The sequence below is a fragment of the Anopheles marshallii genome, chromosome X (assembly GCF_943734725.1).
Source record: "Anopheles marshallii chromosome X, idAnoMarsDA_429_01, whole genome shotgun sequence".
Taxonomy (NCBI): Eukaryota; Metazoa; Arthropoda; class Insecta; order Diptera; family Culicidae; genus Anopheles; species Anopheles marshallii.
The window spans coordinates 2,774,401-2,798,214 of record NC_071325.1 but is presented as its reverse complement, the minus strand read 5'-3'; the positions used below and the strand labels follow the sequence as shown (position 1 = coordinate 2,798,214).

The following is a 23,814-nucleotide window of genomic DNA, read 5'->3' as shown; positions in this document are numbered from 1 at the left end:
GATGCACGAAACTGTACACTCTCTCCTGCCCTGCACCGCCAGAGCAAGGATATAGTGCGATGGTGCGGTGCGAGCAACAAAAACGAAAAACATTAAAAAACACACACACCACCGCATGAAAACGTTTGGCCAAACGTCGCCGCTGACAGCTGACTGTTTGACTTTTCGTTAACGAGCCCTGTTCGAGCAGTTAAATGGTTTTGCACCGGACGTTTCGATCAACTATCAACAAAAGGGATGTTAAATGCCAACACTTTTAAATAAAATTATGTGAATCATTTATTATCTTAGTGTGTATCTTAGTTAGTATATCAGGTTTTTATCTTAGTATTATATCAATTCGAACCAACCGTTATTTTGAGTTTTGAGTTTTGTGAGTGCTTGAATTCGAGCAGTGGCACGTGTGTACCGCAAATTGTCAACAAACTCATGTGGCTGCGTTTGCTTGTTGATGTTTGGTAAATAATTAACGGATTCCCGCTTTTTAACAGTGTTTTCTTAAAAGTGTTCCAGTGAAAAAACACCCTAAAATCATGGCAAACCGACGCCCGCTTTTCAAGAAGCCGCCCAAGGGTGCCAAACAATCGTATCTGAGCAAAGATATGAAAAAGAAGCAGAAAAAGGAACGAGCTAGCCGGCCACCACCGACCAAGTACCAGCGAAGCATTAAACACATCGAACGAGGCCAGGAAGCGATCCAGGCGCAGAAGCGACAAATAGAGGCGGAAAGAAAGTATCGTCAGGAGACAAACACTTGCACCGGTTTGGAATCGTTTGCATCCAGCGACTCAGATACGGACGAGGGCGTGGATGGTGCCACGTTCGAAGATCTAGCGGTGGAATTTAACGATCAAATTGGTCAAATGGTAGATAGTGCGGAGGATAGTACGGATGAAGAGGAGGAATCCGACGATGAGGTTACGGATGGGAAAGAAATGGCAGTCGAAGCATCTGAGTGGGGAGAGGAGTTGGAATGTGACAATGGGGAGGTATTGAATTCGGAATATGAGGCAGCAAAAGAGTCACATGATGAGGAGAGCGAAGAGTCACACGATGAGGAAAGTATAGAGTCACAGGATGAGGAGAGCGAAGAGTCACAGCACAGCGAAGATGAAGAAATACAATCGGACGACAGCAATCTATCCTCCGATGATGATGATACAACGACGAACGATCCGTACATGTTGCACACGGCCTACAACTTAAGCCCTGCGATGCTGGAAGCGCTTGCTGCGGAACCACCACGCGTCGAAACGTCCACCATGGCATTCAGCAGCTTGGGCAACGTGTACGTCGAACTACCGAAAGCTCGCCCAGTAAGTAAACGGTCGGAACCGAAGGGAATAGTTGTTAAGGAACGTTACGCCAAACCTGGCACACTGCCCACCGTACCGGATGCAACCGATTACGATTTGAATGAGCTGTACGTGAAGGATCGAATCGTACGCAACATGACGGAACAGATGGATGCGTTACAGCGCGATATGTTTGCGATACTGAACGGATATCATGATTTGCACTATCCGCAGAGAAGCTTTGAGAATGCGAACCGGTTACGTGAAGTTTACTGTTTGCATGCATTAAACCACGTGCTAAAGGCGGTCAGCAAGATTCAGCATCACACGATCAAGCTGACGGCAGATAAGACAGCAGGCAAGAAGAAACCCGTCGAAGATCAGTTCCGTCGGCGGATGAAGGTGAAGAAACAGAAGGTTGGCGAAGAATCAACGGTTGGATTAGAGTTTCGGGACCAAGGATTCGTCCGTCCAAAGGTTCTGATTATCGTGCCGTTCCGCGAGTCGGCACTCCAGTGTGTTAGTGTGCTGAAGCGCCTGTTTGCCGGAGAGCAAGAGAAGAGCGTTCTAAATTGGAAGCGCTTTACGGAGGAGTACGGTGGCGGATCGTCGTTACATTTTCCTCGCAAGAATCCAAAACCCGCCGACTACGAGCGTACGTTCGCCGGTAATATTGACGACAATTTCCGGCTCGGGATAGCGTTCAACCGGTCGACGATGAAACTGTATGCAAAATATTACTCTTCCGATGTGATTATCGCTTCACCGCTCGGGCTCCGGATGGCGATTGGTGCGAAAGGTGAGAAACATCGGGATTACGACTTCCTCGCCAGCATCGAACTGCTCATCATCGACCAGGCGGAGATATGCTACGCACAGAACTGGGACCACGTACTGCACGTGTTGGAACATCTGCACCATCAGCCGAAAAGCACTGAGTACACAGAATTTTCTCGCGTGCGAGAATGGTGTCTAAACGGATGGTCCAAATTCTACCGTCAGACGGTGCTGCTGTCCGCGTTTGAACTTCCCGAGTTCCGCTGGCTGTACAACAAACACTTTCACAACTATCGCGGTAAAGTGCGATCCTGCAAACGCACACTAACCGGCACAATCAAGCATGTGGCCGTGCGTGTGCCACAAAACTTTCAGCGTGTTGAAACGACCACACTTGCCGGTGTCGGCACGGCACGTTTTTCACATTTTTTAAACGTTGTCCTGCCCCAGGCAAGAACCGTTTCGATGGCCCGCTGTCTCATCTACGTTCCGAGCTATTTCGACTTCGTGCGGCTAAGAAACTACTTCAAGAAGGAGGAACTCAGCTTCACCCAGATCTGCGAGTACACGACGGATGCGAAGATTGCACGCGCCCGGGACATGTTCTTCCACGGCAGCAAACACTTTCTGCTGTACTCGGAGCGGGCACATTTCTTCCGCCGGCACCGCATACGAGGCATCCGGCATCTGATTCTCTATGCACCGCCAGTCTTTCCACACTTTTACCCGGAGCTGGTGAATCTGATGATGAAGGAGAATCAAAACCCGCACGACGGTGTGGACGACGATTCGATGACGGTGACGGTGCTGTACACCGGCTACGATACGTACCAGTTGGCGGAGATGGTTGGTGCACCAAGGGCAAAAACGATGATAAAAGCACCACGCTCGGTACACCGCTTCACAACCGATCAAAAGTGAACTTAGGTTACGATTTCTGAGAAAAAGTTTGAAACTATGTAAATAAATATTTCTATGATTGTTTCACCCGATACCAAAGACATCTTTCCACTTATAAATATTAAGGTTTATATCGAAGTGTCAGTGAAAAAATCCCTTTAAGATTATAAATTCTTTAGCAGGAATTTACTTCCACCCTACTGCGATAAAATGAGGATGTAAACGCTCTACCTCTATTAAGACTTTTTGGAGACTTGGAAATATCGTGTCAACCAATCATCCGTACAAGCAGAATGCGAGACGCCGTTTTAAACAAGAAGCATAGGACTTTTAAAATTTTAAAACAAAATAGTTTGAACTCGCAAAAGATTTCACTGTTTCGTCTGTGAAAATAAAATGCTCATCAAGTTATCCGGCTCTAATAATCACTAAGTGTGAAAATATAACGCTAAGTTGTGCCTGCAATGAAACAAAATCATGATAAAAAATCAATGATTTTGTTTTTGAATTATCAGCGAGACTTTGGTTGTAACTTTATGTTTAGCAATTCACATGCTTTTCCGTGTTTGTTGTGAACGTACCTATACATTTCTTAAACACATTAGATTGAAATAATTCATTGAGTTGAATCGACGTTTTGGTAAGTGTTTTTTTATGGAGCAATATGCTTCGTAACTGAAACGCCGTCTGGGTATGTGTATTTTGTAGAGATATTATTCCCACTTTCTGGACACATCGATATACTCCCCGTCCGGTTGTTCGTAGTCTTTGATTGGTGGAGTAACAACTGGGCCTTGGGCGAGGAACGGCACCAGAGTCGGATCTAGCTGTATTGCCTGCTGGTACAGCTCTTCCGATTCGAGCTTCAGCTCATTGAGTGCCTTTGTTTGGGCCGCCACAATCCGATCGAACAGTTGATAGTCGGCGAGTGTCTCCTGCATCCTGTACTTGGCCCACTGTTTCTCTAGTAGCGCTCGGCTCTCGACCAGCTCCGGCGTTGGTTTTGGTATGTTTCGTCTCCGTTTGCTAATTAAAAAAACGTAATACATCGCTGTAAGTATGCGTTTGTTTGAACCGTCATATTGTACATACGCTTGCTCATCGATTAACTCCATCGGCACTTCCAGTTCCTCGATCGGTTTAAGTTGGCGAGCATTCTTCTCTAGCCGACGAATTTGCTTTTCTAGCCGCTTTCGCTTACGCTCCTCGCGCTGTTTGACGACCTGTGGATCGATCTTTTTCTTTTTCTTGAGCGGTTCGGCACACAGCACCGGCGTGCTACGGAACAACAGCCCGTTGCTGCTGTGAATGGATCGTGCTGTGTACCCTAAAACTGGGACAATTCTACAAAACCACAAAGATTTTAGGTGATACGTGAAGATAAATTAAACGTGAAATTATAATAATACTTTACCGATTCAGCAAGGAAAGCTGCAACATTTTCCCAGGGAAAATTTAATTTCTGGACCGAACTTTACGTAAACAATGGAGCACCGATGACAGCAGTTTCATAACATCGGTTGGACAGTTCAGAGTCTGCTCGAAAAGGTCTTGAATCATCTGCTCGAAAGTGCTCGAAGGTTTATATAACCGGGATACCGGGAAATATGAATATGGAAAAATGAGCATAATTTACATATTTCGTACCATTTATAGAAAGAGCAAAAGGCACAAAAGATTTAAATTTATGGTAAAGCAATGCAATCGTCTCACTTTTCCATATGAATGAAAAAAAGTTATTAATATTTCCATAAAAATATGAAAGCATATGGTAACGCCGCACATATTTGACAGTTATGCTCAATGTGTGTGCACAGCTGAGCATGACAGGCGATGTGAGATGTCATTGCAACACCCCTTTTTCCATACATTGGCCATTCTGTTTTGCAAAACCAAATAAGACGCAAGTTACGCAAGTAGCTTTATTTTCGCTGCTCCAGGTTCCAACGACTTGTCGATCCACCATCAACCATGAGTTACAAGGTGAGTGAATTGTGTTGCCGTGGCCAAACTATGCGACTGCAAGACACGTTTCCACCCTGCCGTAGTTAATCCGGTTGGACGGTGTGGTACGGCGGTACCCAACAAATACTTACGTAATTTATTAATGATACTTCCATTGTCCTGCTTTAGAACATTGCTCGATTGGTGTTGCAAAACAACCGCCAGTTCTCCCGCACCGCAACGGCATCGTCCGGTGAGGTTGCCGAGGGCTACAAGCAGCTGAAACACATTCAAGAGAAGTTTCAGGTAGGTTCGGGAATCTGGTTCTGCCTTATCACCACTATATCCGCACTGGTAACTCTCACGTGTGTATGTATTTCTTTCCGCAATGCAGAAACCGGATGGAAAGCCCGTCTTCCTGAAGGGTGGCCCGATGGATAATGTGCTCTTCGGCGTGACGGTTGCTCTCAGCCTGGTTGGTCTGGCCGGTATCGGAAAGCTGTTCTACGAGCTAAGCTACCCGAAGAAGGACGAATAAGAGGCGGAACGGATGATCCTTACTTAAGCGAGCAGAATTGCCATGCTTAGAAGTTGTTACCGGTATGCGGTACGACGGAAATTCGTCGCACCGGTCAAAAACAACATCCGTACCCTTACTCCCGAGCCTAGCACCTTCTAGCATGCAGCAGCTATAGTTGAAAACGATTTTTCAAAACGAATATTTATCTGCCGAACAAAATGGTTTGGAGTAGTTTGTGGCTTTGTGCTGCGTAGTGTAGGCAACTTTATGTTTTTATCCCCACCTGAAGGGCCCCGAACTAACATCCTTGTGTCGAGAGTGTGTGATTAACCTCTGTTATAAGTCTATATACTTACGATCTACACGGGATGCACAACAGAAACGAACAGAACGATTCCATTACGTACGACGGGTACACATTTACTCTTGCATTTATCAGCAAATAAATATGTGTTTTGATCAATACTAGCACCTGGAACGATACGGTACCGTGCATCCGAAACAAAGAAGCTGAAAGATGCTGCATTTCATTTGATTTGATCTGACGAACCACTGGATTTTGGCTGCTTGAAGTTGCGACTGTGGTTGAATGATGTTTACTCTCCAGTGGCGATGGAAACCTTTGATCGAATGTAACTCGCCCAGCGGTCATTGCTTCAATCGCCTTACAGCTCGCTCGTGCGAACGTCTTGAGTTTTTAGGAATTTTTCATAAAACCCGTCAGAAGCTATTAGATCAGTTAGAGGATTGTTCTTCTCCTCCTGCACTGTAGTGTACTCGGAACAATAATTTCCTACTTGTAACCAACTGCGACCAACGCTGGTACGAAACAACCACACAAACCTCTGCAACGCGACAAAACGTGCATTTTAAGTATTCTCCTAAGCGTTGGTCTAATTATGCAAGCAATTGATGCAAAAATGGCGATTAAAATAACATATTTATTCCTCATTCCTAAAAAAAAACCCGAGATCTCGGCTTCGTTCTGATGCTGTGAAGTGTGCCGAGCGAATTTGGCCTGACCCGCGCGAATTTGGCCTGACCCGCGCGAGCTGTCACTTCGATTAGTGCGCTCACCGGACGGATGGGTCCATTCTAGTGAATGGCCCCACACGCAAAGATGCTAATGAGCAGCCATTGCCAGACTGTAGCCGCCATCTTGCTTTCGGTAAACTATCTGACCGTCTGCGTCTGAAGACCAGTCCCCGGGGCGGGTGTACATCAGCAAGATAACAAAAAAACGGGACGCGTGTGGAGATGACGCCAGTTAGCACGTCAAGAATCGCAACCTGTGTGGTACGGGATAGTTTTTTTTTAATTATTAATGAATGAATGATGAAGGAAATGCAGATTGATCATTCGACACGGCAACCAGGAAAAACGATGAAGTAGGTTAGGGTTTGGTCAAGCGGCAGACGGCAACCACCGGGAAGTATAAAAGACTGTGGACGAATCCTTGAAGATAGGCAGACACATCCGGCGTACCGTGCAGAGCAGTGTTCCAACCTCTGGGAGCTGTTTTATCATTATAAGTGTAGATAGGAATTCGTTTTTACCGCACCGGATGTGGCAGTGAGTTAGTCTAGGGGCCAGCATTCGAACGGGCGTGTTGCTACTGCTTGCATTCGGTTTATCGGTGTCCGTTGAATTTGAGCCAGTTTCTTGTCGCTCGGTGTTAGCTGTTACCGTGTGCCTTCCCGTGAGTGTGTGATAAAGCTTACAAACAACCAATCAAAATGTCCTTTAGAAGTGCTCTGCTGTTCAGCGTGCTGCTGTTCGGATACCTCTACTGGAGCTTAGCCCAGCCGTTAGTAATTACTAGCTGTGTCCGTGTGCGTCTGTATACTACGACCGTGTCTAACTTTCTCTGTGTCTCTCCATAAAACAGGACGAATCTTTTAGAAATCCGCTGCAAGTTCATGGAACCGGTAAGGAAGCAGAACTAGTGGAGTCCTATTAGAGCTATTCCGATGCTTCACGAGTTTCAACTAACGGCTATCCAGGAATTAGGTTAGGTAACTGGAAAATATTGACACAGTATTGGTTTTTTTTTTTTGACACAGATATTAGACTCGAGCGAATGTAAATATGGATCCTTTTCCAACATCTGCAACAAGTTAGACTGCTGGAAGGTAAGCTGGACCTGTTGCGGTGTTCTATCCAACCAGGGCAGGAATTCGCCACGAGCCACTCACTAATCTTGGTCCCATTGACCTCCGTAGGGGCCGGGAGATAAATGCGGCGACAATATATCCGCCTCCATCCGCTTTGGGCAGTGTGCGCCCGGGTTGGCGTGCTGCAACGGCGAGTGCAAGGGTTGCATCAACGGTAACTGCTACAGCGTATCTTGCCATCCGTCCCACGCGCTGGGGTTGCGTTCCGATCCCTACATGCCGGTACGCCACATGGACCCGCTGTACAGGATCTTCGATTACTACAGCAACGAGTAAGGGTGCCACCGCCGCCCTAACCCAACCACGCCAGACATCTTGCCAGGGAGATGGGAGCGAAGGTACGACTGCTCCCATCACGTGTTTTGAAATCCCGCCCCGCACAATAACATAACAACAGCCAAACAAACAAAAAAAAAACCTAACCGCTTGTCACAGCTAAACGAGTTTGCAATGGTAGCCACTTCAAACGGTGTTGCTGTGGGGGGGGAGGAGGAGACAACATTGCAACATGTCCACTCATCCCCTCACTGTCAGAACCAGCTCATTCACAGACCAGTGATGGCGCACGAAGCATCGAAACATCTTGCCTCGTAATCTAGTGTTACTACTCTTACCGTTCCAGCAGTGCGCTTTTGCTAACGTGGAATAGAAATATAGCCTTCAATAAAGTAACATCTACAGCCCAGTGAACTCCGGTGTCTAGCCTGCATGCACGTGATTCATCTGAAACAAGAGCAACCACAGAATTTCTAGTGAAAGCAAAGATATCACTACTGTTCTTGCGAGCTCAAAATAGCTCCACCAGAACTATTCTTTTCCTGTACACCAAGAATAGACCTAGCATATCACTAAACTGACTAGAGAATAGACTATAGAGATCCAGAGTCTACGAATGATCTGGTCGAGAGTCACCTGATGCTCATCAATGGCTCTGCTAACCAATCCTAACTAACGCGAAGGTGACTTAGCGACAGGTGGTCGCATCTTCGAAGTCGTCCAATATTTCACCTATCTTGGGTCGTAGATCAGCACAAGCAACAGCCTTGAAGTTGAGATACGCGCTAGAGTGCTGACTTCCAACAGTCTTAGGAGTAAGGCTGGGACTACATAGAGCTTTAATAGTTCCAGCACTCAAATACACCTCTGAGACATGTGAGTGTGGAAGGACATTGGAGGAGCTAAATAACGAGCTCTTCGAGTGGATCACACTACCGTACAACGAATTAGACTCGCCAGGTCACGGTAGACTTGTCGTGTTATGAGTAAGATACTGGAATAATCAGCCCGGCAAGTCCTTCCACATGAACAAATTCAGATGGAGTGATGACATTGATGCATCCTCCTGCAGAGGGCCTATAACCTCAATTTTCTCACAGACCTATGCTTACTATAACCTTCATGATACATGAATCCCATCTACTTTCATGGTATGCAGTGACCTCCACTGAGACAACAGGATCTTTGTCCACTATTCAAACTACTGCAAGGTAATGAAAAAGTCGACCTAATCTAATGAAGCAACAACACCAAGAAGCCCTTGAAAATTCCTGTCCGGTTCGGTTTGCATCAAATTGCAGGGTTTTGTCATCATGTTCGCCAACACTCGCCAAAACATAATAAAACAATCTATTTTTTTCGCGTGCGTTTTTTGCAATCAAAAAACAAAATAAAGTAATTTATTAAACAATACCGCGCACCGTGATAGAGAGGAAATTTGCCTTGATAGTATTATATTATTTATTTTTTTTATTTACCCGCCCTCTTCCCACTTGTCCTTTTATCTTGTTTTTTTGTTTAGTTATTTATACACGAGCGATTGGTTTCGTTCGTGTGTTGTTTTCTTCGTGTTGGTTTTGTTTATAGGGGTTGGTTTCTTTATCGGGTGTTTAGTTTTATACGGGTTGTTTTTTTTAAATTTTATTATGTCTTTTTTTGTTTTTCTCCATTCGGTTTGTGTTTTACGCTTTTCTCGTGTTTCATACCGCGGTTTTTCATTGTCTTATCGAATCGCGCGTTCTCTCTCCCGCTTTGTACCGGTAGTTGTGGGAGGATAAAGTTTTCTGTTTGATTGGGTTTCTCCCCGCCTTTTGCGTTCGCTAATTGCTTTCGTTATAGCTAATTGCTTTTCGCGCGGCATTCTTGTTTCGCTTCGTAATCGCTATTTGTTTCGATTTGCTTGGACGTTAATCGCAATAGAGTCAGGTTGGGTAATCGGTTCGAAATCGTAGCCAGGTGGGCAGAGATCCAGTGTCAGTACTGTGTTGCTCCACTAAAGGTGTTTGTTTTTCAAGGAGATTTACAGGAAAGGAGGCTAGAGACACTACCACCCATCACTCCGGGCCGTTGCATCCCAACAACCGGCCGGTTTGCTTGTACGTCGTCCCGCACCGTTTCCCCCGTGTGTGTTCCGCCTTCCGGACCCGCAGACGTGGTCATGGCGGATAGTAATCGAGCAGTAACGTTGACACGTGGTTTGAAGCCGTGCATGGTGGGCAGGGGGGTTGCAGCAGGAAACGCGTCGTTGTCGTGTTAATTTTTTTTCTTGGTTGTTGTTGCTGTTGTTACTCTAAATGTTGTGTAATGCGGGTGCAGAATGCACGCTCAAACAGTCCGTACGTCGAACCCTGCCCACCGATGGCTGTGGGCTGGAACGGAAAGAGCTTGGCAGCAGGAAGGCGCGCAGAGGAGGATTAGAAGGAGTTGCAACACAACGCGTGTGTTTCGCTTTCGTCACCGAGCACACCCGCACGCACCGGGTGTGGTGAATAGAAATGAAACAAGAAAACTTAAATAAAACAGGTGACAGACACCACAGAAGAGAAAAAAAAATGGTGGAAGTGCGGATGGGGTTACGGCGCGAGACGACAGACAGCTCCCGGTGTATTCCGGTTCCGATAGTGCTCCGGTAGTTCCCGAAGCAGAAGTGTGGTAGTGATTTATGTTTTATAGAGACTTTGTGCTAGGCAGCCTACACACAGCTGGGTGGATAGAAGTGATGAGCAGAGAGCTTTAAAATTTTCCCGATGTAGACGTCCGACCTTTGCCGGAATGCAACATTCCAGAACCCTTCCGATCGACACAATTGAGCAGACAGAGACGCAGACGTGCAGATAGTGCGGAAGGCTTTTGGCGACGAGTTGGTTTTTGGATCTCGAACTGATCAAAAACAAACAACACAAAACCTCCTGGCAAAACCACAGCACACGGGGCAGCCACCGGCCGTACCGATCGCATAAAACGACACGAAGGAAAAAATGAAACCGAAAGTTGTTGTACGTTTTTTTTTCTGGCTGTCTCGTTCTTATCATCTACGGAAGGTAACGACGTTGAATGGCGATGGTGGCAGCAGCAGCAGCAGCAGCAACAGCAGCTTATTATATTATACGCAGTTTTATAGGAGTTAGAGCTTAAAGATAGAGTGAGTAAAGAGATATGAGTCCATATGCGTGTTGCGTTCTTTTGCGTAATATGTAAATATATCAACGTAAAAAAAAGGCTCGCACCCATACGTGGTAGGGATTGCGCACACGACACACACACACACACTTCTTTGGTAGAGGAGATAGTAGAGTTATGTTTTTTTTTTGTTTTGTTGTTGATTTGTTTGGTATCTTTTTTTGTTTGTTGTATTGTTTTAGTTTGCACTACGGATCGTGGAACGGGTTGGGGTCGGGTTGAGGGGGGAGGATGCATGTGGTACACCTGGGGAGCGGAACCCCCCGGGTGAGTGGGCCGCTTCGCCTTCCCCACCCAAACCGACCCCGATCCGTCTCCTCGGTGTTTCAGAGGGAGATCCCTTTTGCTATCCCGCACAACATCACCGGCGATGGTAGGATCAACAGACGCGACTCAACCCCGAACCGTGGTGCCACCGTCTTGCGTGCCCCCCAATTGTGTCGATCAGAAGAACCCGTACCGTGGCATTCAGCGCTGCCAAGACGCGTCACATCGGTGTGCAACAGAGCGAATGTGCAGTGCTTCCTTTCCTTCTAAATGTGGTGCCGTGACCAGGATCGTTAGGTAGTGTGGCATGTTTTGCGTACTTCTCGCTTTCCTTCCTCCCTCCCCACGGTAACGAGTAAAAGGGGACCGAGAGCGTCACCAACACGCAGCGTGTGCATCGAATCAGCAGCGGGACGGATGTCTCAGGATGGGGCGCAAAAACAAAACTAGCCATGTGTCTGCTTGTCACCGGGAACACCGCTACAGAGTCATTACCGAATGGATCGCTTGTTCGTTGGCGCAGTCAGATTGAATCGTAGTGATTGATTTCCTCCCCGCTCCGAAGCTAGCTCTCGCGCTACGCTCTAGCCGAGAGATCGGTTTTCTTTTTCATATAACTTTGTTGTTGATTGAGGGAGGGAGGGGGAGGGGAATGGTTGCGTTTCATAAGCTGCTCCGCTTCAGGTCGTGATGTGACGGTGTTATACATAATTAATGAATATTTCGCTTTTTTTTTGCCTGCAAAACGCTAGGCACACACTGTTATAGATCCGGCGTAGGGCGGCGTGATTGTGTGAGATGATCACCTAGCAACACTGCTGTCTCGCGACGGATAGGTTCCGTGATACCGGCGCAAAACACATACACGCGCGGGGGCGTTCGCACGCGCATACGCACACCCTGGCACCCTGGTATCGCCGGAAGCATCGCGTACCACGAATAGCCGGCCAGCACCGCACAACCATCTTTGGGAGCACGCCCTGTCTCTCGCGGTTTTCATGACCGACCGACCGGTCACACCGTGACAGACGGGATCTATCCGGAAGGAATCGGGAGGTTCTTAGTCTATATGAAGCTACTATATGACGCTAGGACTACTATAGCTTGAAGGATAGCTATGTAGTGGAAACAGAACGGTTCACGTTACCCGGAGATTCGAACTGCACATAACGCTACGGGTCGGCCAAACTAAGGAAGGAAAGGATCCACAGAACACGGACTACTACTGCGCGGTAGACTGGCAGGGATAGGAAGCACTGCGTCTATTTACTTCCCAGGTATAGGTGTCGCACCACACTCTGTTTCTGCAACCGGCGTTCCCGGTACGCACCACCACATATCAGATGCCTCGCCGCTATCACTCACGCAAACACACACACAAGTCCCCAAAAACACGCACCATTCATCCCGCAGAAACCCAGTGGAAGGCGACCATCTTCTCCTTAAACACCGTGCACAGGTGTGGTACACCTGTTACAACAGGACCACAAGAAAAAAAAGCAAATGATTTCTGGATAGGATGGTTTTTGTTGAATGTGTGTGTTGTCGGAGGTTTTTTTTTTGGTAATGTTTTCCGCTGCACAAAACGTTCTGCCTGCTTCTTCTATGCACACTTCGCACGTTACTGTCCCATGATGGTGTGTATATATATAGAAGAGGAGCTGTATTTTTGCGTATTGTTTAGCACAAACACACACACACACACACATTGCGCACACTTGTTTTGCACCGCGGTAAACCATCGCTCGGTGGAGGCTGAAAAATTGGAGACAGAAACAAAGAGAAAGAGAGAGAAAGAAAGAAACAAGGGGAAAGGTTACTGTGGTAACCGAGAGGTCGTCCGGCTCGACACGTTAACTATGTGCGACAGGCGATCGTTCTCTGGCGATCTTGGTGCGTTACAGATGGTTACGCGTGCCAATCCGGACGCGTACACGGCACCAACACAACTCAAACCCCGACCAGAAAACGCATCCTAGGACGGTTTCGTTTTGGAATGGACGGTTGGATGTTTCGAAACGGAGAAAAAAAAACACGTAACAATACAGCAAGTAAAGAGTGGTGGTGTTTTACAGGGGTGCAACGGTGGAGGCAGGAGACGGTGGGTCGATTTTCACGAGGCGTGGGCTATGGTACGGTACGGGAACGAAGGTGTGTGTTACGGATGGTAACCGCTTCCGGTAATGTGTGCGTACGTACCGGTAGCATGTGAAGGAGATGGAGAGAGAGAGAGAGTGCAAATGATTCAGTTGTACTACTACTTTAGTGGAGCAACCTTTATCCAACAGCTGTCTAACTGCCCTTCGCTTACACAAATCTCACCAACACTCTTCCTGCTCGCATTTGCACTTGATCCTTTACCCTACACACGCGCGCAGTGTCTCTTCGTACTTGCGTTCTCGGTACATCTTCGTCCGTAAGCGTGATGTGAGTTTTGAGCCATTATCTCAGGCTTAATTTTCGGAACCCGTGGCTTTAACGTCTTTACAAGAGTTTTCGCTTACATGTCATGTCTCTCCACGGATTGTGGGAAGGAGTGTAAAAGGATGTGCGTTATTGGAGGGGCCTCGGCGGGTTCGTTCTTCCCGTCCGCGCAAGCGTGACTCTCTTACGCTACGTTATGTCTCGCACTGATCCCCCGCAGGCTCACTGTAACAGTAGCCAATGGTAAATACTACGCACTATAAACGCGGCAGATACTAAAATCGAAACAGAATTGGAACGTGTCTCCACTGCTGGGAGAGACAAGCGTGTCACACGTTACCTGAGGCTTTTCATTGAGTGACGCCACACACACCAAAACACCCACCCTGTACATCTAGTCACCGGCTATAGCTTAAGCGTGTAGTTGGGACTTATGCTAATGTGCGGGCTTTATTTGGCGGTTCTGTGTGTTCCATTCCTCGGATCGTCTTGTTCCTTATTGTCGTCGGCCTTCAACTACACCGGTGGCTATGGGTAATGCCAGGTAGTTAACGCAGGTAGATGGTACGGTCTCTTTGCCATTCGCGTATTAAACTGTCTGCACCGTGCTAGCTAAACGCTAGCGCTAATCCGTTTGTTCTTCTTCCTTCTTCAGGTTTATCATCACACATAGTGCCATAAATAACCATTCACAACCTCATCCATGGATGCGTTACTTCTATGCGTAACGATATTCGACCCCGGACATTGGGCGGGGACCAAAGTCCCGCATCTCGAGCTCCAGTTTGTTGTTAGTTTTGAGACACTCTCAGAAGCAGTCGGATGTAAATAGAAGCTTACAATGCAACAAGTTACAGGGAGAGATTCAAAAGAGTAATGGAAAATGGCTGCCGAAGCCGATAGGGGTAGAGAGGGGGGTTTTTTTTTAGGGGAAGTTCAGCTTAAGAGCCATATGTTCGCAAATGGGGAGAAATTATTAAGGAGCATAAAGAAAAAACCATATCAATAACCACAGGTACACTGCTAGAACTATCCAATCGCAAAAGTTTTCTGCAACAAAAAAGAACGGTTTCGTTTGGAAATGGGCAAATGCAATTTTTATTAAAGTCTTTTTTCTTCTCATTTCACCAACCTTTTCCATCCATCCGTCCGGGCCTGTGGCGTGGAGGGACGGTGGCGAGGGGGGAAGGACATAATAGCAACAATTCTTCACACAAGTGGAAGCAGAGAGAACATTGGAAATGTCGAACCAACAAACACTGCGCTGTTTTGCTTTCTATTTGAGGTTTTTTTTTTGGTTTTTGGTTGTTGTGTTACAATTCACACTAGGCTCCAACAACGTTGCCTTGTCTCGCACACCGCTGGAAGCGGATGGAGATTTGCTGTAGTAATTCCAAGCGATTGCGATTGATACACTTTTGTGTAATCAGCATCATGGCTTCTTCATATGTCATGTTTCTCTCCAAGAGTGCTAACAAACGTTCGATTTGGCATTATGCCGGTGTACTGCTACCTCCATACCTCTTGTGCTCTATAACAGCAAGAGAGTAGTTGTAGTGTTTCTTTTAATGCTCGTTTAGATGCTTTTGTTCTGGAGTTTTTGCTTGGGTTCTAGCTAAACAAATATCATGTTTTTTTTTTTATATTATTCCCTCCCACATTCCCACAGGTCCTGCGCAACGTAGTTTTATCTTTGCTTGTTTTCGTTCCATTTTTGATTTCGAGTGAACTAGTCAAAATGTGATGTTCAGCAAGTTCAGTACATTGCAACATCTTACAGTTGCTTCATGATTTGTGAGATCTGGTTCGAGTGATTAACTCTTTAACACTGATTATTAACAAAAAAAAACGTCGTTTTCTACCATCTTAAGCGTTTAACTTGTTGTACAATCTGTAAGTTGATGTTAGCCTCTACAGAAAAATGCAGTCGTTTGTAGTGAGGTTGTTTCATTTCATAGTTGAAAGTGTAGCCCAACAGGAAGAAAATGTTTTCTTAATCCTTATCACATCGTTGTAGGATGTTTCGTGGTTGCGATTTCAGTAATGCTCATGTTCAAAAGCATAGCAACAAACTTTTCACAGCGTATCGTGATAGACAGTTTTCGTTTTGTTTAGTTTCCTTGACCATAAAGCACTTCTTGCATAGGTAATTGGCAGCGATGTAGTTTCACATCTTCATCTAACAAGTCTAACTTCGCCAGAACTGGTAACAATAGGCAGCACTGTACTTGATATTACGGGCAATTATAGATTGCCTTATTCGCATCTTTTTGCTTGACGTTCATTAAGATATTCTCGGGTTTTGTTTTCCATTGCACCTAACGGACGAGCAGACCTCAGGTCTGTTTGTATCTAATCAAGGTTTTGAATCATGCGTCCGAATTGTAATAGAACAAGAGATTGCGACCGCTAACCATATTCGACAATCGTTTCAAAAGCTGTGTATTCAACGTCAAACTTCCATCAGAACTTTTTGACCGCTCAGAAATGCCACATTCAAAGCACTTCTGATCATTCGGTGTATAATGCGCGTTCGTTGCACCAACGCATCCGCAAGAAAATCACATCAGCGACACCATTTTGAACCAATTTAGCCGTAAAAGATCTCGCCGATCACACAACGCCTTCTGGGAAACTTCGTTGGGTTTTGCTCTCTTCTCGCATTGCCACCGGCTGACACCGTCCGTGTCCAGCGGTTCTTCTCGCTTGCCAAGCAAAACCGTCTCCATAATCGCCGCTCTCCGCTCGCCTCCTCGCCGCCATCAGGAACCCGCCTTCCCGCGCCTATCCGGAACCAAAACCTAACCTCGATGAGAGCCCATCTTCTCGCGACTATCTGCTTCCTCTTCACGCTTGCTTGGGCTTTACAGGGAGAACATTTCCTTCAATCGCAGCCCACCATACAATACGAATCCAACCGAAGGGAAGACACTGATAACCGATATACACCAACGCACGGGACACATCAATGAGTGGAAATCAATCTCAGGTTAGGGAGTGAATAGATGTGTAAGAAGGTCGCGACGGCTCACAGCCAGGCTGAGTATACATTCGATATTCGCACTGACATCCGACTGGTATCCATTGCGCTCCGAATCCGGTGTGAGCACATCCGATCCGTCTCTTCCAAAAACAGAGGAAGACATCAAAATGAATCAGACTCGTCAATGTTGACGTAGCTCACGTATGGTCTAGTAATGACAGCGTCTTGCAGAAGGACTTCTGGGCGCCTGGAATACTACCATCCGAATAATAACCGACGGTTACTCCAGTGCACCATTTCCGCTCAGGTATATCTTGCTCTTGCTTCCATGATTCTCGTAACTCACATGATGAGAACGGGCAGCACATGTTTGGCATGATTATGTTAACAATCTGCTTTCTACATAGCATCACAGGTATCCGGTCACGCAGCTGTACACATTGGGGTTTTGTGTAGAACACTAGTAATTTAGTATAAGCTTGCCAAAAATGGCCAGTCGTAGCACAGCTATTTGTAACACCGTTAAAGATGACATAAAACATATTCTGCACGCCTAAGCGTAAAGCAGCTATTCATTCTGGTCGAAGACGCTTGTGTGTATTTCACAGTAGCCACCGGTCTCTTCCTCCGAACCAACAATCTTTCAGGTACGTATGCCATATGCATCAGCCAACCAAATACCACGTCTACTGCTAGAAAGACCGCCTAACAATGGATTGAACATCGATGAGTTGTAATGGAAGTCTCAGGTGATGAAGCCCCTTTGTGCATCGCATCGTTCTTCTAAATGCCCGCCATAAACAATCAGTGTCCGTCACAGAATGATCTTGAGTTGAGGTAAGTGTTACTGCAATCCCGTGCGCATTGGAGAAACGGTGTGTAGAGAATCTATTCGTCATGTACGATGATGTCGTGAAATGCCTTTCAATAACAGGGTGAAGGCAAACACTAAGGCCGTGGAGTTTTGCGAACAAAATTTTACTTTCCAGCACTTGTTTGGTGAAGAACTGATCGGACAGATCGTTAGGAAAAGTTGAAAATATTTCATTACCGTGCTGCGTTTTCTGTGCAAGTGTGGAGCTTATGCTTCTGCTACTGTGTTCACGTCTGGTGTCCTGGTATTAACCAAATCAGCAAGCAATGTTATCGCAAACGATTGCGAAAAAAATCTTTTCTTTGTAGATAACATTTGACTGCATAAGTTGTTCCGATCGATCGATTTATATTCGTGAGACGATACTCAACTGCTGGTTTTCAATGTTTTTAATCACATATTCTTCGTCTCCTTCTTTGGTAATACTGAAACGGTCTGGATATACTACTGACCGTTCTCTAGGAACGTAGCAGCTTGATTAGAGTTACTCAACAGCTGCGTGTATGAATACGTAACGTTCATGCTGTATCCGTTCTAAATATTGACGTACATCGCCTCCGCCACTAAACGATGCTCAGCAATGCCACATTCAAAGCACTTCTGATCATTCGATGTATAATGGATGATCGTTCATCAACGCATCCGCAAAAAAATCACACCATCGACACCATTTTAGCCGTAAAAGATCTCGCCGATCACACAACGCCTTCTGGGAAACTTCGTTGGGTTTTGCTCTCTTCTCGCATTGCCACCGGCTGACACCGTCCGTGTCCAGCGGTTCTTCTCGCTTGCCAAGCAAAACCGTCTCCATAATCGCCGCTCTCCGCTCGCCTCCTCGCCGCCATCAGGAACCCGCCTTCCCGCGCCTATCCGGAACCAAAACCTAACCTCGATGAGAGCCCATCTTCTCGCGACTATCTGCTTCCTCTTCACGCTTGCTAGGGCTTTACAGGGAGAACATTTCCTTCAATCGCAGCCCACCATACAATCCGAATCCAACCGAAGGGGAGACAAATAACCGATGTGCACCAACATACGGGACATCATTAGGTGAAAATTAATCTCAGGGGAGGGAGTGAGTAGATGTGAAAGATGTCCGCGTCACCGTACGACGAGAGGATGTGATCCTCTTCAATCCTCCGAACATTACGTATCGCGCTCCGAAGTCCAGTCTCCATACGCGTCGTAGCTTTACCGCATATCTGATCTGTCTCTTCCAAAAATACAGCTCAAGAGATGAAAGAAACCAGACAGCAAGCTGCAACGAAGCGATGGATGGTTGCACCATGCTGACGTGTCCAAAACGGTTGCCACTGGTAGCAACAATCCCGTCGAATACAATACACGTCTGATATTTCCACACTCGGGAACAAATCGTCTGGACGCAATATCAATGACAAGCAAACAGTTGTAGTCGTGCAATACCGGAGACAGTTCCATTCCTCTGTTCGTAGTTGTACGCCTAAGCGTGAATCAGCAGTTGTGTATTCCTTTTGTAGATGATGAGATACATAAGATATTTATCGCGCTTTGGCCGAATAACACGTGCTGGATGAAATGCATTCCCTTTTCCATGAGGTAGCAACATAACCGATGGTCGACCGCGCATCGTTCCCAATCCGTCCCACACGTCCTTCTCAACTGGCCAGCAATGCAGCAGTGGCCAAAGATAATCCGAGAGCTGGAGCGGCAACGACGGGAAGCGCTAACAAATTCCATAAAACGCGAACTGCCGCATTGTTCCCCGTGTCTCAGGTCGATACAAAAATCGTCCTCACAGCAGATGTTCACGTCGGTGCGCCCTTGAAGTCTAGGTCGAGTAACTCTTACATGTACACACGCATCTACGTTTGAATACCCATAATTCGACGCTGCATCTATAAAAAGGTAGCTAAACGCTTATCGTGCATTAAGCGAGTCATGCGACTCGAATGATTCACAAACTACTTCTGGTCGTTTACAGAAACGCAATCAAAATTCACTCGGTGAGATGTGAGAAACGGAAGGTGAAGAAAAAATAGCTAAGTTTTTTTTTAACTTTTTTTGTTGTTTTTTTACTGCACCACAGGCAGCTCTTCTAAGAAATACGATTTTTGTGCAACTATGAGTTAAAACAAGCTCAACCAGGGTTCTTCGACACCTGTGGCACGGAACCGTTCTTACCAAGGTAAGCGGCAATACGTTAGGTTTTTCTTCCCACAATGTAAGTGACTCACTTCTCACCGAGGATGTCAAAGTTCAAACGAAGTTTTAATACTTAGACGTGAATGGGAGAGAGATCTACGGAGGTCAGGACCCACACGTTACAGTTCGTCCGATGCGGGGATGCCTGTTGCAAGCTCAGCTGCCCTCCACAACGCACCAGCAGCGGTAGTGGATGCCTTATATAGAGTAGTGCCGGCGGTTCACGGGTGCCGTGAGAGGGGTAGTAGAGAGGAGAAGGCTTCGCTGTCAAAGAAAGCTAAAATCCCATTTGCCACGAAACAGTGCTTATTAAATATAACCAGTGTATACCCGCCTGCAAACACATTTGGCAGATGTGGTTTTCTCTCCTTGAAGGAATGTCCATCAACACCATCCTCTACATCCTACGCCTTCTCTTTTGCTCGAAGCAGAATAAATGGGCCCCTCAGATGAAACAAAGGCAATCATCCTCCGGCGGGTAACGTTAACCGCGTCTTTCGCTATCAGTCGAAGATGTGGGCGTCATTGGCGACCGGCAAAACCCAGTGTACGTCCGATGCGCTCTTTATCAAATTGCAATTGACTCAGGTCCCATATAAGTTTCTGGCAAGGAAAAGCAGAGTTAGGATGCGAGAAAGATGCATAGCTGTCTCAACTGGTGCTGAAAGTAGAAAAACAAAAATATTTATGCAAAACGTGTTATAATAATTACAGGAATAATTAAAGTAATATAATACGTAAACTCAGGAAAGAGAGAGACAGAGTGTCTTTAAAATTTGACCGGAATTTCAAAACAACCAAGGCATGAGCCTTCCTTCTTGTAGCGTCTTTTTTGCTTTCGCATACGTATGGAACACGAACTCTAAAAATAAAAAAACGCCTACTTTCACTTTACGCGTCACGATCGCTAAGCTACTGCAGTGGAGACCTAAAAACGCTGTGGAAAGCTATCCAAAGGTAGGCGCCGCCTTGTGTACATTCTCTCCCCATTGATCATTTTAGGGCAGATCTAAATCTGCACTCAGTGAAACACAGTGGAGGGAGGAAAAAGGTTATCGGCCGTTGGACAAATCGAAACCTCAAGCGCATGCTATATTAGGAAGTTGAAATTGATTCATTTGCGGTACAATATACGAAGAAATTCACTACTACTATTGCACCAGAATGGTGATTGGAAGGAGGTTTGCGTTTGTATTTCGTCTGGTGGGTTTTTAATTTTACTCGATCAAAAGCCGATGGTAGGTGTTCGGGATTTAATATTTCCGAGTCCCCCGCAAACAATGACGACCGAGATTGAGCGTTTGGTCAGCAGCCGCACAAACATCGGAAGGTGTACTACAAATCATTCCGACGTTTAAATTGCTACCTCCCCACCCTTCTCTTTCATGAGTCATTGGTTTGGGTGGTGAGGTTAAAGACCACTGCAGTGACGCAATATGGTGGAAGAGAAGAGCCACAATACGCCACAGTGAAGTCGATGTGTTCAAAACTATCGCTGTTTACGTGGATGTGACAATGCTTAATGCTTCTTCTCATCTAATATTCTCACACAAATGAGAAACCATTTTATGATATGGAGTCATAAGTGGAGACGGATATTTTAAAAGGAATCCATTATGCGTCACCGCCGTTTCTTATGTTATTTGCCAATCGACTTACTAATTAGTCATGGTTATTTGCTTGATGTTTTATTACAAACTGCTCTTAACTATAAAATAATCTTTCTGAACTAAATCAAAGCTGCCTCAAGATTGCTTCAATCATTGTGGTCTACCCTAAATCATCAGATTTCCTCCTCCAACATTTAGCGCACGCGGTACGTAATATCGTAACAGATTTTTTACAGTCTCGAAGTGAAAAACGCATTAATATTTCAAACCTGCATAGTTGGCAATGTCGATTAATTTAGGAATTATTCAACAGCTAATTCCAGGTTTAACATCATTACGACCACAATACCGGAATGATTCGTTATTTCCGATTCAACCAAGTCCCCTCAGGGGTTGGGTGATACGCAAAAGGGACACCACGCGGAAAATGGAAATCAATGCCTTCTAGATGTTGCGATGGAATCGCGAACGTACGAGAGAGGATCCACCGCGCCATCGATTGGAGTCATGTTGGCTGTGCAACCGTCAGGGGATGGAAAACTGCGTTGGTCTCTTGTACACGGTCTATTTTTAAACCGAACGCGAACGACGGATTATAAAACCTTATAAAAAAGACGATAAGCAGCTAGAGGCAATGAGATTTAGATGCAAAGAAAAAAAAAACGTAATCAACAAGACAACGGATTAACACACCACACCATAGCCTCTATCTTGTCTTCTCACTCTCTGTCTCTCTCTAACCAACATGCCAGTATCCCACTGGCGATATGCCATGTCTCGTTCGGTTTGCCTGTTTTTCTGTTTATCTTCCTCTCTTTCTCATACGTTGCAGAGTCTATTGTTTCCTGCTTTACGGTAGCAACAGGCACAATGAGGGCATAGTTTAGGCTCGCGAATGACCTTATTCCTTCAACCGAGTTTTCCCCCTTCATTCAAGAACGTTCGAAGCCTGTTCAAGTTGAAAAAAGAAACGCAAAAAGCCTAACGTCGCCATTCGCTATTGCGTCTTTGTTACAATCCATTATGGCGCTGCTACTACCTACTACCTTCCCTTCCCCTAAATGCTGTGACTGTTTGCTGAAGCTTCTTTAAACATTTATAAACCAAAAATGTACTGTTATTTCCCATTATTCCACACGCACCTGATTTTTCTTCCATCGTGTAGCAACTTTCACAGAAAAAGAACCAAAAGATCGCAATACACACGTACACACGCACGCACGCACACTCTCGTATATTATCACAACGTCACGTACGCCACACTGCTCGGCAATGGGAATGCGAGATGGAGATAAACAGAGAGAGAGAAGGGAAAAATAGCACCAGTCTCGTCGACCGCTAGCACATTTCTGACTGTTGCGATCGTCGTTCGCTACAGCTAAACCCTCCGTACGGTTGCGTTCACAGTGGTATGTGTGTACGAGTCCGTGCACGGATGCAGTGCAATGGTTGAAACGAATGCAAATGTGTGCATGAGTGGGAATTTTTGAAGGAAAACGAATGCAGCAACAAAGATTTCCTATTCGGAGGGTTGCTTTTCAATCATAATACTACCCAATCCATGCATATTTTGCTTTTATCGCCTTTTTTCGCCAACATATAATACAAAAAAAAACTATCAGCTTCATGGATTTACTAGAGAAATATTCATTACACTAAAGTTGTGAAATGTTTTTACTATAAAAATTACCACATGCAGAGGGTATATCAAGAGACAATCGGTTTCTCTATGCCACATCCCAACGGGGTTGATTGCAACACAGCAAGGCCATGTGGAAACGTGTGTGTATGGTGGTGTTAGTTTATCAGCTGGCCTTCAACTAATAACCATAGAGGCGACTATGATTAAACACACACACACGCGGAAAAGACGTGTGGAATATTTAACGAAGGTATTTTTGTCTGGCTGAGACGGTTTTTTTTTGGTGTGTGATTCAACAGCGACCTCCACCTATCTAAACATGGTTGCGTACTTATTAAAAAAAGTGTGCAGCTAATGTATTGCGTCTTGTATTTGACTTGCAACGCCATACGAACGCGTGGAACACTGTTGAAGGTTTGATTGGAGGACAAGTCATCAAATTTGTTTTAACCATTTCAATTCACCACAAGAAAAAAAACTGTTAAATAGGTCAGTGGTAATTGTCCAACTCCTGATAACTCTCACATACCTGATTTTCCATGCATCGTAAGCACTTTCAAATGAGCAGGGTAGGGAAAAATCCCAACTACGCACACACACAGACACAACGCTTTACTACGTTCACCACCAGCACTGGCTCCCTAGAGCGAGTTAATCAACACCAGTCTCGTCGACGGCTAGCACCTTTCTGCGAAGCAACTCCGCATTGTTCACCGTCTTGAACTGGCTTTATTCGGTGCGTATGTGTATGTGCGCGTACGGTA

General features: G+C 45.8%; 4 protein-coding genes across 4 annotated transcripts; 3 read left to right on the top strand and 1 right to left on the bottom strand.

The window, feature by feature from the left end:
* The first annotated feature begins 533 nt into the window (after nucleotides 1-533).
* On the top strand, nucleotides 534-2,993 carry LOC128712140 (U3 small nucleolar RNA-associated protein 25 homolog). The gene has a single exon (XM_053807039.1). It carries the CDS (start codon nucleotides 534-536, stop codon nucleotides 2,991-2,993), a length of 2,460 nt encoding a protein of 819 aa, XP_053663014.1.
* A 692-nt stretch (nucleotides 2,994-3,685) lies between these two features.
* On the bottom strand, nucleotides 3,686-4,412 carry LOC128708062 (39S ribosomal protein L40, mitochondrial). Its single transcript, XM_053803023.1, has 3 exons — nucleotides 4,387-4,412; nucleotides 4,065-4,316; nucleotides 3,686-3,998 (listed from the first exon to the last, which is right to left on the bottom strand). Exons 1-3 carry the CDS (start codon nucleotides 4,410-4,412, stop codon nucleotides 3,686-3,688), a joined length of 591 nt encoding a protein of 196 aa, XP_053658998.1.
* A 531-nt stretch (nucleotides 4,413-4,943) lies between these two features.
* LOC128707021 (cytochrome c oxidase subunit 7A, mitochondrial) lies at nucleotides 4,944-5,454 on the top strand. The gene is made up of 3 exons (XM_053801968.1): nucleotides 4,944-4,955; nucleotides 5,106-5,222; nucleotides 5,311-5,454. The coding sequence occupies exons 1-3, from the start codon at nucleotides 4,944-4,946 to the stop codon at nucleotides 5,452-5,454; spliced, it is 273 nt and encodes a 90-aa protein (XP_053657943.1).
* A 1,718-nt stretch (nucleotides 5,455-7,172) lies between these two features.
* LOC128709043 (neuroparsin-A-like) lies at nucleotides 7,173-7,886 on the top strand. The gene is made up of 4 exons (XM_053804031.1): nucleotides 7,173-7,243; nucleotides 7,325-7,364; nucleotides 7,500-7,568; nucleotides 7,659-7,886. Exons 1-4 carry the CDS (start codon nucleotides 7,173-7,175, stop codon nucleotides 7,884-7,886), a joined length of 408 nt encoding a protein of 135 aa, XP_053660006.1.
* The last annotated feature ends 15,928 nt before the right edge of the window (nucleotides 7,887-23,814 follow it).

Bases quoted from the DNA above. Each gene is read 5' to 3' on its own strand.
- LOC128712140 (XM_053807039.1), top strand. From the start codon at position 534: ATGGCAAACCGACGCCCGCTTTTCAAGAAGCCGCCCAAGGGTGCCAAA.
- LOC128708062 (XM_053803023.1), bottom strand. From the start codon at position 4,412: ATGTTGCAGCTTTCCTTGCTGAATCG. The intron at 4,317-4,386 runs GTAAAGTATTAT...GTGGTTTTGTAG, and splicing joins CAGCTTTCCTTGCTGAATCG to AATTGTCCCAGTTTTAGGGT. The intron at 3,999-4,064 runs GTATGTACAATA...TTTTTTAATTAG, and splicing joins GAGTTAATCGATGAGCAAGC to CAAACGGAGACGAAACATAC.
- LOC128707021 (XM_053801968.1), top strand. The intron at 5,223-5,310 runs GTAGGTTCGGGA...TCCGCAATGCAG, and splicing joins ACATTCAAGAGAAGTTTCAG to AAACCGGATGGAAAGCCCGT.
- LOC128709043 (XM_053804031.1), top strand. From the start codon at position 7,173: ATGTCCTTTAGAAGTGCTCTGCTGTTCAGCGTGCTGCTGTTCGGATAC. The intron at 7,244-7,324 runs GTTAGTAATTAC...TCCATAAAACAG, and splicing joins TACTGGAGCTTAGCCCAGCC to GACGAATCTTTTAGAAATCC. The intron at 7,365-7,499 runs GTAAGGAAGCAG...TTTTTGACACAG, and splicing joins GCTGCAAGTTCATGGAACCG to ATATTAGACTCGAGCGAATG.